The sequence below is a fragment of the Ursus maritimus genome, unplaced genomic scaffold, assembly GCF_017311325.1.
Source record: "Ursus maritimus isolate PB19 unplaced genomic scaffold, ASM1731132v1 scaffold_6, whole genome shotgun sequence".
In the NCBI taxonomy this organism is placed as follows: Eukaryota; Metazoa; Chordata; class Mammalia; order Carnivora; family Ursidae; genus Ursus; species Ursus maritimus.
Genome location: NW_024426774.1, coordinates 30,783,802 through 30,801,965, shown reverse-complemented (window position 1 = coordinate 30,801,965; position 18,164 = coordinate 30,783,802). Strand labels below are relative to the sequence as shown.

Here is an 18,164-nt window from a genome sequence, read left to right as displayed (position 1 = left end):
ATATATATATAAGTATATATAATATAAATATATATAAATAATATATGTATATTTATGTATATTATTATATGTATATGTATAATGTATGTGTATTATTTATATGATATATATTTTAATACAAATAATAATTTTAATTGTTATACATTTATGTTTATATATAATTTATATATAAGTAATAATAATTTATATTTAAATTGTTCTAATTTCTAGTTTGATAGTTTGTGATCAGAATGTTTTTATAATAATTCTAGTTTATGAAACTTTCTAATGTTTTCTTTGTAACCTAATATATAGTCATTTTTAATAAATATTCCATGTGTGCTTGAGAAGAAGGTATATTTTAGATTATCAGAGTATAAAATTCAATGTATCTCTCTCTTAAAGGTCTACCTTATTGGTTACGTTGTTTAGGTCTTCTACATAGTTACATATCTTGTGTTCATTTCCTTGCTTTTTCCTGAGAGTGATGTGTTTAAGTTTCATTATTAATGTGTTTCTGTACATGTCTTATTGCATGTCCTAAAGCTTCTGCTTTATAACAGTATTTGCTATGTTATTTGGGGCTCTTATATCTTCATTGTGAATTGTGGCTTTAGCATTAAAAATACTCCCCTTTTGTTGTATTTAATGCTTTTTTAGTTTTAATTCTACTTCATCAGATAGCAGGATCACAAATCTCCTTTCTTAATGTTTCCATTTGTCCTGAATACCTTTGCTTGTCTTTTTATTTTTAACCTTTCTGAGCCACTTTAGATGTGTCTCTTGCATAGAGCTTATACTTGGATCTTGCTTTGTGAGCCAAATTGAAAATCTTTTTCATTTAATAAATGAGTAAGCCCACTCATATTTATTGATAACACTGATATTAGTCTTTACTCTGTCATATTATTTTATATTATAATTTTTATGTGTACAATGTTAATCTGTGTTTCTTTCTCTAAGTATTGTGTTTGATTTTTATTTCTCCCATTTCTTTGGGTATTTTCTTAATGCTCTTAGTCCCTGCTTTCTTATTTAACCTTTTATTCTCTGGTTTGTCTGTTTTTAATGGTATATTTTACTCCTCCATCTATTCAGTTATCAATGAATTAATCTGCTTCTTTCTCTTTCCATTTCTTAAACGTATTTTTAATTGCATTACTTTCTACACTGTCAGCACTTCTGACATTTATATGTTATTCTTCCACCCTCGTCCCCACCTTTGCTGTAGTCTTCAATTAAATATATTAAATGCTTACTATAAATCTCTTCCTGAAGTTTTCCCAATCAGCTCTTGGTTGGGTGAGTTATCCTCTTGTAGATTCTTTGAGAAAGTTCATGAATACAGTATTCCTGGAGGGCCTGAATATTTTAAACTGTATCTATAACTTTGCTACTTGAGAGACAGCTTGGTTGAGTGTAAAATCCTGGCTTTCACTTTCTTCTCTTGAATTTCTTCAAAAGGCTGCTATATTTTTATGTTGCGTGGTGTGTTCTCTTGAAAGTCCAATGTCACTCTCATTCTAGACTTCAGTTTAGTCTTTATGTTTGCAGGCTATGAGAGATTTTCTTTGATAGTCTTATTCAAATACATCTTCAAGTTGATTTCTCTGATTCAGTTTTTCCAACTACCTGATGGGCCTTTTCAATATGTATACTCCAATATTATTTTGTTGCCAGAAAAATTTCATAGTTTATAGTTTCAACTATTGGCTCTGTTCCACTGTTCTGTTTTCTTCAGAGACTCTAGTTGTGTATGTTGGGCCTTCTTTGCCTGTCTTCCATTTCAACCACTTTCTCTCTGAACTCTTTTACTTTTTTTTTCTTCTCATTTTTATTCTCTTAATTGTTGCTCTGCCTTTTTAAAATTCTCCTTATTAAATTTTCATTGGAATCTGTTATCCCATTGGCATCTTGTGTTTTTTAGCCTTTATTTGTGAGATGATTTTGTCTTTTTCTTGTTTCTTTCCTTAGTTCAATCAACTATCTTTTTTTTTCTTTTTTCTTTTTCTTTTTTTGTTTTTTTGTTGCTGTTCTGGTCTTATTTGAATTTCTGATTCAGAGTGGCTTTTCATGGGGCGCCTGGATGGCTCAGTCAGTGAAGCTCTGCCTTCAGCTCAGGTCATAATCCCGGGGTCCTGGGATAGAGCCCCAGGGAGCCTGCTTCCTCCTCTCCTCTCAGCCCTACCCCACTCATGCTTTCTCTCCCTATCGCTCTCTCAAATAAATAAATAAAAAATTTAAGTGGCTTTTCACATCTCCAGATGAATGTTAGAAGATATTTAAATCAGTTTGGAGTGGTGTGTTAGTTTTCTTCTGCTTCATTGTTAGCGTTTTTTGTCACGACTTTCATCAGAAATGTTCAATTCTCATTTCTATTTTCTTCCAATAATAAGTTTGAATGGAGACTGCTTTTCTTTATTTTATTTCCTGGGCAGGTTTTGTCTTGTAATAATTGACAGTAATCCTAACTCAAGAGAGTCCTTTCTGTCACTGTACCAACATGCAGTTTCTTTAATGAGTAGCACCTTTTTTTTTTTTTTTTTTTTGGTAATTAGTGGTGAAGAGATTTGCAAGTCCTTCAGTTTTTGGATTCTCTTTTGTCTTGCAGGGGCACAAATTTATCCCTCTTGCTTCTTTTTCCCTTCACTATCCAGTCTCTGACAGAGATTCGATAGGCCTCTCCCTCCCCTCTTGCCCTTCTCTTCCCCAAGAGTAGTGTCACACTGACCAATGCCCCCTCAGTATCCATGACTTTTAAGGCCCTTCCCTGTGGCAAATGCTCTGATCTACCAGGACACACTTAGTGTTTTTGCACTTGTGATGCATTTTCTCTTCAGGGAATGGGGGGGGGGATGATTTTAAGTCTATCTTAGACCCTTTGTTTCCTTTACTCTCTTCTTTACAGTTTTTTACAGATCCCACCCCATTCTGTATTTACTCTCTGCAAAGGCTTATAGTGGAACCTTAAGAGAGATTTCTTCCAGAATTTGGAGTTTACTTTTCTACTGAAGTTTGTAAATTCCTCTGTCTTCCTGTTACTTTGGAAGTATTGCATTTATGTGGTCTTATTGTTCTGGTTGATTTCTACAGCTTCGTGAAAGCTGTGTGAGAGATTTGATTAAGACAGCTGCCATTATCCTCAGCTGTCTCAAAGTTCTCCACCATATACATCTTCACAAGCCATTTGGCTATAATGTGTAGCAGGTTTAAGAACTTTGGGTAGGGGTAGCAGATAAGAAAGAAGGCATTTAATTTAAAACAAACTGATTTTGAGATGATTCTATTTGTGTAGAGATAGTCAACACACAAGTAGTTGGTCTGTACCTCAGGTAAGATATTAGGAATTACTGCTCCTTAACACTCTGGTAGAGTCCTAAAAAGCTGGAATTAGAGCCATAAATCCCTTGGAGGAATTTCTGCCTTGGTCTAACTCCTGCCTGCATGCTCAGACTTATCATCCATGAACATATAAGGGCTTTAGAAAACAGATACTATTGAGAGGTTACCAGATAAAGTACTATTTTCTGGTGTTTTATTTTATCATATTCAGAAGTTTGGTTGATGTGACTGAGAGATCTAAATATCATTCTGACAACTCAATCACTATTAAGCCATTTGGGGAAAAAAATCATAGTTCAATAGATCAAATCATCTACCTAGATGGAAATAAAATAATACATAGACTTAAATATCATAATTAAGCTTTTTGACATATTCATAGTTTATTCCAGTAACTGTAAGGCTTATCAAGCAGGTTAAATTCATAAATCCACAAAAATTTATACCAATAACTTTCTAAAGCAAATTCCTAGTTCCTACTGTTTTCTTCCGTCACCTATAACTAGGCTAAAGAACAAATGTATACATGCTTGTATCTAAATACATTTAAGATGATAATATCCATGTATCAACACAGTATAACTCATAGAGTTTCCAGAACATAATGTGTGATGAATTTTCCATGTTTTTTAAGTGTGTATGTTTCCATTTTCTCCCTTTCATAAGAGAGAGAATAGAATCATATATATATATATATATATGGCACTGTAGAATTTCTTTCTCCATTGAGACACTCTGTGGTTGGAAAAGATGTTAGTGAAGTAAAAGAAAGAAGGAAAGCAAAGGAAAGAAAGAAAAAGAAAGAAGAAGGAAGGAAGGAAGGAAGGAAGGAAGGAAGGAAAGAAAGAAAGAAAGAAAGAAAGAAAGAAAGAAAGAAAGAAAGAAAGAAAGAAAGAAAGAAAGAGAAAAAGAAAGAAAGGAAGGAAGGAAGGAAGGAAGGAAGGAAGGAAGGAAGGAAGAAAGGAAGAAAGGAAGAAAGGAAGAAAAAGAAAAAGGGTACTCATTTGAAATATGAGAAATTTAAAAAGTGGTCAAATCTTTCACTTGACATTTTATTAGTAGCATAGTGATTCAAATTGTGGTCTCTGGAACCTGACTGCCTGGGTTCCAATTCCATACTAGCTTCACTTTGCCTCGGTTTTCTCATCCACATAATTGGATAAAAATAACACTTACTTCATAGAATGGTTGTAGACATTATATGTAATTTTCATAGGACAATGTTACTTAAGTGCTAACTATTATTATCACTATCAGATTATATTAAGATTCTGCTGGACAAAGCGGGGTGGGATTTTTGAGACTTACTCAAATTTTTATATTTTTAATTCCTAGACTGATTTATTTAATAATGTTGGCCTTATTTATCATTTAATATGTAATCCAATCACCATGAAATTCATGAGTGGCTGAGGCAGGACAGAAAAATTAAATATTTCCATGGAAATCACAATGAAAGAAAGCATTCATGAAAAATTAGAGAAACCTGTCTTCTTTTTTGTGCTTTTTATTTTCTTTGGGAGCTAAGAATTTAAGGATCTGTTCCTTCATACATATAAAAGCTAAGAGCAATAAATGAGGCACTACAAAGATGTTACTGTTTTTAACGGCTGCTTTGTTCCACAGTCCACATCTTCTCTTTCTTCTCTCCACCAGGTGGAAGTATAGCACTTTGTACCGTGTCTTGTTCTCAATTCTTCCTAGTTCCCCTAGTCCAACGGGTGAGGAGGGAAAAGATAAACGCTGAACACAAGAGTATGAAATGTCCCTTCAGCTGGATTTTACAGCACCATATTTTAATCATTTACTTGAGGATAATGAAAATAGACTAGATAAGGTTCCTTTCCACAATTCTTTAATTCAACTGAGGTAAAAGGGGACCCATTATAAGAAATACATGAAATCTTTGCAGTAGCTGGAAGAACCACATTAAGACAATTGAATTACCAAAATAATGCTCAAATATTTTTAAGTGTATTTAAAATTATTTGATGGAAATAAATCTTTGGCATCCTGAGTAAATCGATTTTAAGTATGAAACTGTGAGAACGTTGTCCTTGATCACTTGATTCAGCTGAGTCATCTTATTTTCCAGGTGCTGCAAGTCAATCAATACAGTAATTTAAGTCCTTTCAACTATAATGGAAAAGTATGAAAAATTAGCTAAGATTGGAGAAGGGTCCTACGGTGTTGTATTCAAATGCAGAAACAAAACCTCTGGACAAGTGGTAGCTATTAAAAAATTTGTGGAATCTGAAGATGATCCAGTTGTTAAAAAAATCGCACTAAGAGAAATACGTATGTTGAAGGTACATAAACTTTCTCTGTATATCGACAACATCATGGTATTGGATGAAATATGGATGCCAAAATTGCAATTTGAATGAATTTTAAAGTGATTTTTTTTTCTCATTGGACTTAAATTTCTTGGTCTCAGCAACTATGGAAAATAAATTGATTATTACTTTGGACTTTGGCCGTTCTGATAGTGAAGTACCTCCATTCTGGTTGGTAAATATCCAATGTCCTAAGTCCCTTGGGCCCAGTGTTTACCCTTCCCCGCCCCCACCTTAGCCTTTCTCTGCCCGCCCCCTTCCCAGATCCTTCTCCCCACAAACCAGCAACTACAAGAACATCTCCTGGCACAGACGCCCACAGTACTCTACCAGTGCCCCTGTGGGCATCAATATGGACTGGTCCTTCCTGCTGTCCACTGGTTCTCAGGCACATCGAGTATCTCCCCCAGCTATGTATACACATTTTCCACAAATATTTTGTTAGTTGTTTTTTTTTTTTTTTAAAGTAAGCTCTATTCCCAACGTGAGGCTTGAACTCAGGACCCAGAGATCAAATCACATGTTCTACAGACTGAGCCAGCCAGGCACCCCTAAAGTTGTTTTTACTCTGAAAGGATTTGACATGTAACATCCGTAAGTCTTCAGTGTAAATGTTTTCCTATCACAGAATTCTTCTGGTTTTAGAACCATACAAGAATTTAGAGATTCTTCTCATCCAGCATCCTTATCTTATCAGAAAGGAAACTGAGGCACAGGACAGCACTTCTCAAACATTAATGTGCAGAATTAATGTGGGAATTCCCCAGGGGACTTTGCTAAAACACAGAATTCTGAGTCAAAGGTCCGTGGTCAGCCTGAGATACAGCATTTCCAGAAGACTCCCCGATGGCACAGAAGGTTTTGGTAGACCACACTTTGAGTAATAGAAGTGTGATTTCCTCAAGAACAAACAGCTGACGTTTACTTTTGACATATATCATCGTTTTTAGGAAAACCCCAGAAACGCATTTTTAGAGGGAGGTAAAAATGATCATGTTATCTGTCCTCCCAAGTATTATTTGCAGCAGGTTTCCTCAAACTAATATTGGTTTAAAATATAAGTTAATGTACACGGAGTTTTCAAGATTACATCCATCAGAAACACCGGTTCACTGTTACCTCATCGCCGGCAGAGGGCGCAGGTTAGCCAGCCAGCTTCGTCACTGAGCTAAGCTACAGGGTGTGTCTGAACCCCGCTGTGGGTTGTTTTCCAATAAAAGCAACGCTTTTTATCCACCACCTCCCTCCTCCTCATGTCTGCAAGGAAGATTAATGCTCAGGTAGTACGTCCTGGGTCACAATGCCCAAATTTGAAACGGACTTTAAGGTAAAAAGTAGCCAGATTCCACCTCAGCTTGGTGTCTGGTGATGGTTCTCTAATGGACCTCTTGCCAGCTTTGATATGTTACCCCCTGCATTCCCTGAACAGATTCCTTCCGTGATAAATTTACCCTATCTTCCTCACATTATCCTATTATTTAAATGTGATTTGATTTTTGTTCTCCTTATTACCTGTTTACTTATACAAGTCACTGTTTTTCTGAGCCAAGTTAATTTCATTTGCAAAGGGGATAGAAATTGCTTATCTACCCAAAGACAGATTTGACCAGGTTAGCATCTATGATTCCCTTACTCTCCTGGTAAAGACACTGTTTCATTTCCATTCCGTGGTTTTTAGTGTAGCACAAAGCAGCTGGCTTACCTGTGTGACCTGTGTCCTCCACTCTGCCTTTCTGCTCCTTTAGGCAATGGCAAATTGATTTTGTGCTCTAGACATATTTTTAATATGTAATAGAGTCCTTTTACCCAAGCTGTTGAGCACATAGTTACAGCATGATTTTTTTCCCCCTCAAACCGTGTTTACAGATACTGAAGTAGAGGAGCTATCGCTATTGGGCCTGCAAAATACTTATGCAGTCCCACTGTATACAAAATACTGTGTCCCTCGATATAGGTCTCTTTCTGAGTAAGCGGCATAGGGTTTGAAAAGTGATGCAGTTAGTATACTGGGAGAACAGGGAAGATGAGTTATATGTAAGTGGAAGTGATCGAATGTCCTGGTTTATAGCTTTTGTCCCAGACTCCAGTCTGGTTAGCACCCTCCTTCAAAAGCATCCTGGTTTGTATGCTAAATTATATGGTCACCCGAGATTTAGGCAGGCTGACCGTATCCTTGTTTGCCTGGGACAGTCTCATCCTTATACTCCTTACCCTAATAGAACGATAAATTATATAGTTACTCTATGATGGGTTGTCTAACTTAATTCGAGTTTTTCCTCTGGTTTATAGCATTGAACAGAGGCTGCCTTGTGAAAGGCTTCGTCTTGAGGTAGAATTTAAAACATAAAACATCTAAGCATAAGAGAAAACAATAGAATCAGAGAACAGAGCTGAAAACATAAACATTAAAAACATACTGTAGGGACTCCTACAATAGGCAGTTTAATCAGGTTTGAAAGTTGGGATCTAGTATTTATGAGAGCCAACACTAAAATCCAGACCCTGTTTAAATCCAGCTGACATTCATATTAAATCCATGGCAATATGCAAGCTAAATGGGGATTGATAACTTTTATAGCCTTTTACTCAGTAATTCCATCTCCTCAGTTTTTTATCCAGGTTCCTTTATGACTTGGATGTTTAGAATTTTCCCAAAATCCCTGAAGTATTTATGATATCATTGCCTGTATTTTATGTTGTGTACCTCACTTGCTATCTCCGGAGAGATTCAAGCAATTTAATTACCATCTGTTACAGGTACGTTAGAAGAAGAAGAAAAATGTCGTCGTCTTTTTTCAACCTTAAGTGTCTATGATTCTTACTAAGAGTAGTTTCTCTTGTGAGTAACCGTAATAAAATTATCCACAAGAGATGCACAGAGAATGATAAACAAGGCCTGTGTTGTTTAAATTGTAAGGGATCTGGGGAGAAACTATCAGGAGAAATAAATCACTGAACTTGGTATTTCAATTCCTTTGCAGCAATTAAAACACCCAAACCTTGTGAACCTCATCGAGGTGTTCAGGAGAAAAAGGAAAATGCATTTAGTTTTTGAATACTGTGATCACACACTTTTAAACGAGCTGGAAAGAAACCCCAAAGGGTAAGTAATCTGGAAACTGAGGCTCTGTATGGCCATCTGGTTTCATTATATGTGGGATTAACTGTGGCAAATTTCAGATCTGAAACACACCCCTCTCTTTACCAAGATGCGTCTGCTGGCTACCCCTCTCCCATCTTAGTTAGGATGTGCTCAGAGGGAAACAAATATTAACCTAGAGTAAAAGTATTTAGGAAGACAAACTGCAAATATAAGTCACAGTGCATTTCAAGGCTAACTTACTTACAGGCAGACCTCGGAGACTGTGCAGATTTAGTTCCAGATCACTGCAAGAAAGCAAATATTGCAATAAAGTGAGTCCAATGAATTTCTTGGTTTCCTAGTGCATGTAGAAGTTATGCTTACACTATACTGTAGTCTCTTAAGTGTACGATTGCATTATGTCCATAAAAACAAGGTACATACTTTAAAAATATCATACTGCTTGAAAAATGCTATCATCTGAACTTTCAGAGAGTTGTAATCACCGACTACAGATCTGCATAAAATATAATAATAATGAAAAAGTTTGAAATATTATGAGAATTACCAGACACAGACTCAAAGTGAGCAAATGCAATTGGAAAAATGGTGCCGGTAGACTTGCTCCACATGGGGTTTCCACAGACTTTCAATTTGTAAAAAAATACAATGTCTGTGAAATGTAATAAAGCAAAACACAATAAAGTGGAGGGCAATAAAATGAGGTATGCCTGTACTGGACTATCTGAATTCAAGGAATGAACCATGGTTCAAAATTAGGATTCAGTATTAGAATTCATATAATTCACTAATAGGAGAAATAAAATACATGTGGTTGATAAAATTTGAAAAGGCAGTTGATAAATTCAACATCCTTTACTGGTTATTAAAAAAAAACACCTTAACAAACTAGGATTAAGATACTTCCGTTGCGCGCGCGTGCACACACACACACACACACACACACCCCTCTTCAAATCAACAGCTAATTTTATACTCAGCACTAAAAGAACCACCACTAAAGTGAGAAACAAGGAAGTCAGTTGTCACCACTATAATCTAACGCTGTTCTGAGAGCCCTAGCCAATGTAATATTATAAGAAAAACAAATGAAATGTATAACTTTGGAAACAAGATTAAATCATCTTTATCTGGATGGCAGTGTTCTACAAAATCTAGGAGAATTGCCTAAAGAGTCATTATAACCAGTGGAATTCAGTATAATGTCTACAGCATTCCAAATTCCACACATAAAAATTAGCAGCTTTTGTATCAATGAGCACTCTAGAAAATCTAGTGGAGAGGCTCTCATTCAAATATCAACAGCAAAAAAGTTTAGAATAAAGATAAAAAGAATTGTTCAGCCTCTGCATAAAGACAACTACAAACTTAACGAGGTACATAAATGACTTTATTGAAATGAACATATATTTCTGGATGGAAATATTCATTATTATAAAGATAGTGCTTCCCCAATTTATTTATTTATTGCACAAAAATCTAATCAGAATGTCAATGGAATTTTTTTTTAACTTGAAAATCAAGTTATCTAAATCAATAATTTTTTTTAAAAGAAGAAAAGGGACTTTAACTGCCAAATATTAAATCAATTAGTTTTAGAGATTCTCTTTGACAAAAAGTACCATAAACAAAACCAAAAAAGAAGTTAGGTAATTTATTTGCCAGATGAAGAATTAGTATCATTTCATTTGCAGATTTTGCAAATCAAATGTTTTAAAAGATTAACACCCAGTTGGAAAATATATTTGTTTAAAAAAACTTAAGTAAAATCCTATTGTTGTTCCAACTGCGTGCTAAGGATATAGCAGTAAATAGAACATTCCAAAAAAGTTGCCCAACTTTATGGAACTTACATGCAATTCCTACATGAAAAAGCAAATCATAAAAAAGGGGGAAAATGACAGATGCACCTCGGAGAACATGTTTATCCTCCCGATTAATCAGAAAAATTCAAGAATTCAAAATAGGGTACCATTTCTTGCCTATCAAATTGGCAAAGAATTTTGAAAAACCAATATACCTAGCATTGTTCAAGTCAGGGAATTGGGCACTCTCCTTCACGGCTGGAGAGAGTGTATCATTAGCATGGAAATTGAGCAGTGTGTACGGAAGTTCTTTGAATGGTTTTCATCCTTTGACCAAGACATTCCATTTAGAGAAATTTATAATAAAATAATCAGGTGCAAAAAATTACACATAAGAATGTTCAACACATCATTATTTACAACAAGAACAAAAAATTGGGACTGGCCTAATTTTCCAATAGTAGAGATTTGGTTCAATGCACTTTGCTATGTGCATATGATGGACCACTATGTTTCAGACCCATTAAAAAGGAAACTGTAGAATAATTCATGCCCTGGGGACATGTTCATGAATTGGTACATGAAAAAAATGAGGTTAGAGTAGAATGTTCAGTGTAATTGAAGTTTATTTTGAATTATCCCAATATTCCAGTGAATGCACATATTTTACTTTTAAAATAAAAATTAATTTAAAAACCAGTTTACACGATGAATTAATTCAACTTTATTATGAGCTAAATAGGGTTTGTATTGGCTTAGAGGACAGATTGTTCAGCCATCCTGTAAGTTAATTTATAAATTAATACACATTTTCCTAAAGTTAGAAATGTAAACTTCGTGTATTGTTCAAGGCCCTGAAAATAAGATATACAATGCATACATTACATATACCTGTTTAATTGAACTAGCCATCTTTCTCTTCTGTCTATGTACCATACGCCTTCCTGCCTGTGGGACTTAGCTGATGCTCTTCCTTTAACCTGGAATATTCTAACTCACTCCACTTTCCCTATCTCTATCATCATCTTTACAATGGGAAATCCTAGGGGTGCCTGGCTGGCTTAATTGGTAGAGAGTGTGACTCTTGATCTGGGGGTTGTAAATTCAAACCCCATGTTGGGCATAAAGATTACTTAAAAATAGAATCTTTAAAAAATAAATAAAATGGGAAATCCTAGATATTCCCAACATCTCAGAGATTCCTCCACCTGGGTGGAATTGCTTCCCTCCTTTGCATAACCACAGAGTTTGATTTCTATCCCTGTTATGGTGCTTGGTACTTCTGCCTTATGTGTTTTTATTGCATTCTCTCTTACTGGATTGTCAGTATTTTGAGTGCAGAATTCATATCTAATTCATCTTAATAGCTTCCTCAGTGTACAGCATTCTTTCATTCACTTCAGAAATCTTTTACTGAGTCCTTCTGCTGGTGCAGAGGGTACAAAGATAGAGCGGCACAGTCCTGCCCTCAAGAAGCTTAAAATCGAATGAAGAGACAGACATTCAGAGGGGCAGTTATAAATGGCAATGCTGATGGGGTTAATGTTGGTACAACTGCAACATCCCCCCTGGGGGTTCAGGGAAGTTTCTGCAGAGAAGGAAGCGTTTGGGCTGAGACTTTATGAAGGGAAGAGTTGGCCAGACGGGCAGTCTTGGAGAAATGCGCAGCACGAAGGAGCAAAGCGTACTCAGGCAACCTTTCACTCAGTATGTATTTAGCAACCACAGGATCTCTCTCTCTCTCTCCTTAAGTTTTATTTATTTAAGTAATCTCTATACGCAGTGTGGGGCTCAAACTCATGACCCTGAGATCAAGAGTCTCACACTCCTCCAACTGGGCCAGCCAGCCAGCCATGCCCACAGGGATCTCTAAACTACCTACTTTCCACTCTTATAAGTCTTAGAAGTGTATTTAGCAGTGCCGGTGTATACTTCTGGTCCACCCTGAGACTTGGGTCTACATAGGGGAACACAACTAGGAACAGCGCAGAACACGCCACTCTTATGAAATGCTGGGTACTTCCACAGGACAGTGATTAATTTAAAACATCCATCTACCCTCACTCCCTTCCTAAACCCTACTTAAATAACAGCCAAGAGAGTGTAAATCCAGCGAATGGCAAACAGAGGTAAACAACCAGACCGCATGCATACCAACCCTATTTGAGCCGTTGTTTATTAGGGTAACTTCACAGTTTGGAGAAATAACTGGTGTGCAGATATGAGGCAGTCAACATAGCAGACGTGTGGGATGAGCTGTGGGATGGGAGCTGATGATCAAGAGACCCAAGGACTAAATTATACCATTAAGAAGAGCTGATTTAACACTAAGATGGTGAAAGTGTACTGCTTCCTCTACCAGATGAGACCCTTGGTGTCCTCTACTTTTTGGACAGAGAAAAAAGCACTTCTTAGATCAATAGCTGTGTACTGAGTACTGAGCACTGAGACGGGTGTTGGATTTGCTCAAGTGAAGAAACTACATGTATGTGCAGGCGCCGACACTAGCACCACCTGATTAAACTTCAAATAATCTATTCCCATTCTCTAAGACCCTTCTGTCTTCTACCATAAGTACAATGAGTAAGTTAATTGGAATGTGATAGAAACTGCCTCCCATTGCAGCGGAAGGATTTTCCTTCCCATTGCACTATGTATAATGGAATAATCCTGCCTTCAAGAAGCTTAAGATCGAATGAGGGATCAGAAATACAAAGGAACAGTTATAAGCGAGTACAGTGTTATAAAAGTACTAATGGGTTTACAAAACTACAGCTGCCCACTCCACTTCCGGCTGATGGGAGCACACTGAGCACATCCATAAGTCAGGCTTCAATTTCTTTCCTTTTTAATTGTAGCTTTATTGAGGTATAATTGACATATAAAAGTTTTGACTTTCTCTCTCAGTTAACTGTTCATAGAAAATTTCCCATAAGACAGGGTGTGGTTTGGTGGAAAGATGGCCGTGAATCATGAGTACCAAGAAACACATTAGTGAGGGTTGCACAAGCGTCATGTGCCAGATAATGAAGTGGGGAGATCCTTTCTTTGAAATGGCTTCATGACTTCAGTGGGGATGACGGGATCCCTGGACAGCAGAGGCCAAGTAGTAGTTCTTCATTTCCAGAATTGCTGTAACAGGCCACGGAGTCATAGAAATGATCAAAATGGTTTCATTGACCATAGGTTCTCTGGAACCAAAATAGATGGGCAGATCACTAAGGTTCTATTTTTCTATAAAAACTGGTGACTAGAGGCTTGACTTGAGTCACCACAATACCCAGTTCACAAAACCAGGGCCTTGTGACTAAAGGGATCCTTGAGGATGTCCTTGCGGAATGGCCCTGCAATAACATCACACATCTGTACTTCTCCCTCTCAGCCTGCCCCATAGTAGTCTGGAGCCATTTTATCAGGACGGTTGTATGCTGGGAAAAGAGAAATACCCTCTCTTTCAGGAATTAATGGACAAGTCTCTGAGGTAAAACCAGTTACCAGTGACCTTGAAAGCCACTGTGTTCAGCTTGGGAGAAATGGGGGGCAGGAAGCATTAAGTCTGGTGGTCAATGGAATCTTGACTCAAATCCATCTCACAGCAGTCCTGGTAGGTCCACAAATCCATCCTTGAGATTATTTCCCCATTTCCTAACTGGAGAGTTGAAGCAGATACCGCACAGATGGAGAAAGAGCCCGCTGGCTCTGGTCCAAGGAATGAAAACTACTGGGGTAGAAAAAGCCCAGCAGAAGTGGCTGGTATGCTGCTGCTTTACCAGAATAGAAGACTGAAAGCCATACTACGCACTTGGAGAAGAGCAGAGCTTGGCGCTGCCATTAAAGACTTTGAGGAGGCCCAGTTGGGAGGGAGATGAGCGTGTTGCGTATGAAAAATCCTCTCCAGCACTCCTATCGCCTCAGATCTTTGGATCTCCTCCCCCTCATTTTAGTAATGAATTTCTGGCATTCAACTTCAATTGCCATAGGCAACCCTTCAGCCAGGTTTCAATCAACCAATTTAGCAATCAGCTAGACTCATTCCTAGCTGCTCCAGGTCGTCTGGTGAAACTGGAATCTCTCGTCAGTGTGCCCGTATTGTTACAAGCACCCGATCCAAAGCTCTGATTCTTCCTCTCTGGTCCTACCTCAATGAAATCCATGCACACAGGCATTCCCCACTGTAAATTAGCAGCCTCTTATAGTTCTTTTTGCTGTGTAACCTTTGCTTCTGCTGGACTTTGTAACAGGCCCCCTGGGACATGCTGAACTCTGACTTTAGTTAACATTTGGAGACCTCTCCAGGTCTGAGAAAAATCCCCACGCAGCACAGCTACCTCAAGTGAGACCACGAGAGGGTTCTCGTCACGGCAAAACCAGCCTCATATACGAGTTGGGGGTTTGGTTTGCCTGCGACGGGATGTTTGGTGGGAAGCTGGGGTGCTCTTAGTTCTAGAATACTCCCGCGTGTCGCATTTCAGTTCTTGAAGTATAGGGAGCTCTTTCTCAGTTAATTAACTGAGAAATTAATTAACCTCACGGAAGTTAAATCGACATTGTCCTCACCCTGCAGGATTATTCTCCGTGTTTGCTTCTTCAGTCGTTTCATGTAATCCCTATAGCTCCATGAAGTGAGTCCCATAGATACAAGTCATAAGGGGTTTTTTTTTAGGGCAAGCACTGAAACTCCTGGTTTCCTAACTGTGCCTTGAGCAAAGATATTAAGGCCCTAACCCCGTCCTTTATCAAAGTTTCTCATGAAGTTAGAAAGAGCCAACCCGCCCCACTTTTCTTGTATTATCGTCTCCCGCATTGTTCCGTCGCATCCAGTCCGCTGAAGGCTTGCCTTGAACAGGCATTTTATCCCAGGTGACCGCAGAGGATGACTTAACCACTGTATCCGCTCTGGGCGCCCCTCTGCCAGCTAGTCCATTCTCTAATGGTACCAGGTTCTCCTGCCTTTAGACCCGATTAAATCGGATAGCCAATCCCCAATTCCCAAGGCCTTAGTTTCCGGCCCACATCCGCTGCTGGTATCGTATTCTGAACCGGTCAGGATTCAACACCAGAATTCACTGGTTTAAGCAGAAAGGGATTTATGACAGGGTGCTAGTTTATGAAATTTCTGAGCGTGCCGGAGAGACAAGCTGAGTTAAGTACCTACTAGACAGCAGGTACCATCCTAGGCCCCAGACTACACGTGAACGAGATGAAGGCCTTAAATTGAAAGAAAGCACAGGGAGGGGTCGGAGAACACCTCAGGAGGGGCGGAGAATGAACAATAAACACACAGGTCTGGAGGCTAAACAAGCTGGGCATGCTCAGAGAATGGCCGAAACCAATGGGGCTGGGAAGAGACAGAAGGGGAGGAGGCCAACCCAAGCAGCAGCGTGAAGGGGCTAGCAGACCGAGTCAAGGTTGGCTTGTAGTCTCAGACAGCCAAGGGTTTACCGAGGACTTATTTCGTCTCGGGTACTAACCATGAGCTCAGGTTGGCCCCTGCTAAGTTACATGAGGAATTCAAGCAAAGCCGATGAGTCCTGCTGTCAGGATCCCCCTGAGCGACGGAGAGAGCGCAGTGCCCAGGCACCCAGTCAGAAGTCCCCCCTCGCGACACCCTTCTGCAGTCTTGACCTAGGATGTCTCGTTCCTGCTCTCCGGCCTCCACTCTTGCAGTATTTGTTTCTGCCCTTACCCAGCATACGCTATTCAAACACCAGTGTCAGCTGACTTCTTCTGAAGGTTGTATTTCACCTCAAAACCCTTTGAAACATGCTGCCTGTGGCTGAAGCATGTTGCAATCCTCTGTCTTTCTGGAATGAGCCCTGCGCGAATCTGTCTTCTCTTCGATAACTATCTTCTCTCTGTAAGACCGGTGGCATTTGTTCGTAGCTGGTATTTTGTTCGTCTGTTGTGTTGCCTGTGATGGAGACTGGCTTCTCGAAATCGGAGCTGTTCTGTTTAGAGCAGAGCCGTGACACGTCCTGGGAGATGCCACAACACAAGCGCTCCTCTTCCACAGCCAGAGCTCAGGACTTCACTACGGTGTTCGTTCGTGCCTGAATCCATGTTATTAACACTCGGTTCCACCGGTCTCCGAACCCTCGCCCCTATCTTGTTTCCCAATTCCAGGAGTGCATCCCTGCGTCCCTGAGTGCTTAGATCCCGCCCGGCATTCCATGTTTATGTGACTCGGGCTGCGTGTTTCTCTTGCCAGGCCCTCCAAGGACTGAAATCCATTTCCCTTCCTTCCACCACCACCACTCTAATCGACATCACCACATCTCACCTGCATTATTAAATCTATGGCCTCATCAACCTTCCTGTCTCCACTCTGCCCGCTCCGCTCTCCATATTATGCCACTTGTCTACTTGAGTCCTTTCAATGACTTTCCTTAAGACTTACAGAAAATCCAAACTACTTCCCCAGATCTATAAGGCCCTCCGTGGTTTGGCCCCGGCCAGCCTCACCAACTTCACTCATGCTTTGGCCACAGTGGCCTCCTAATTGCTTCTCCCACACTCCCTGTTCTTTCTCACCTCAGGGCCTCTTGCTGTTCTCTTGGGGCTCTTCTTGTCTTTCTACAGGGTCTCAGTCCCCTCCACTGGCCTCACCTGATCTCAGACCCTCATTTCATAAACCTATGGAGATATGAAAACCCAGACTCTCAGGAGATAGTCTTCTCAATAAACTTATGCAGCATTGTTCCATTTTTACACATGAGGAAAACTGCAGGCACAAATAACTTGCCCAGGGTTCTAAAACTTGGAAGCAGCATCTCTGGGATTTGAACCCTGCCTCATAGGGCTCAAATGGCTGTACTATTCTTTCTCTTATAAAAACATTCAAGGGGCGCCCGCGTGGCACAGCGGTTAAGCGTCTGCCTTCGGCTCAGGGCGTGATCCCAGCATTATGGGATGGAGCCCCACATCAGGCTCCTCCGCTGGGAGCCTGCTTCTTCCTCTCCCACTCCCCCTGCTTGTGTTCCCTCTCTTGCTGGCTGTCTCTATCTCTGTCAAATAAATAAATAAAATCTTTAAAAAAAAAAAAAAAACCATGCAAGCGACTTGTCTCCAGCATGGCTCTAGGCAAAGAGGGAAGAAAGGTCAGGTTACATCAGAATTCAGTGTAGGGGACACCTGGGTGGCTCACTCGGTTGAGTGTCTGCCTTCAGCTCGGGTCATGATCCCGGAATCCTGGGATCGAGTTCCATGTCAGGCTCCCTGCTCAGTGGGGAGCCCGCTTCTCCCTATGCCTGCGGCTCCCCATGCTCATGCTCTCTCTCTCTCTTTCTCTGTCAAATGAATAAGTAAAATTAAAACAAACAACCTTTAAAAAAAAGGAATTCAGTGTAGGAAATAGAAATGGCTCTAGACACTTCTAGCTGAAAGGGATTTAATACTGAGAATTCGGGGCTTTCACTATATTAATAATACTTAATAATTAGAAGAGCGGAAGTCAAAGGGCCGCCACCAGATCATGGATATCAAGAATGTGCCACCATAATTGTGACCTGAAGTCAGAAAACTGCCCTGAGAAAAATACCTCCACGCACTTGTTGCTGTTTCTCAGCGGGAGCCACAGCTTTGCCCGGTGAGGTCTTGTAG

The 18,164-nt window shown here is 39.4% G+C and overlaps 1 protein-coding gene across 1 annotated transcript in view; it reads left to right on the top strand.

Moving 5' to 3' along the window:
• The first annotated feature begins 4,290 nt into the window (after nt 1-4,290).
• CDKL4 (cyclin dependent kinase like 4) overlaps nt 4,291-18,164 on the top strand; it is a 33,445-nt gene continuing 19,571 nt past the window's right edge. Inside the window, exons 1-2 of the mRNA XM_008700201.2 lie at nt 4,291-5,630; nt 8,639-8,760. Of these exons, the coding sequence (XP_008698423.1) occupies nt 5,463-5,630; nt 8,639-8,760 (290 nt within the window). The 5' untranslated portion in view covers nt 4,291-5,462. The remainder of the gene's footprint in view (nt 5,631-8,638; nt 8,761-18,164) is intronic.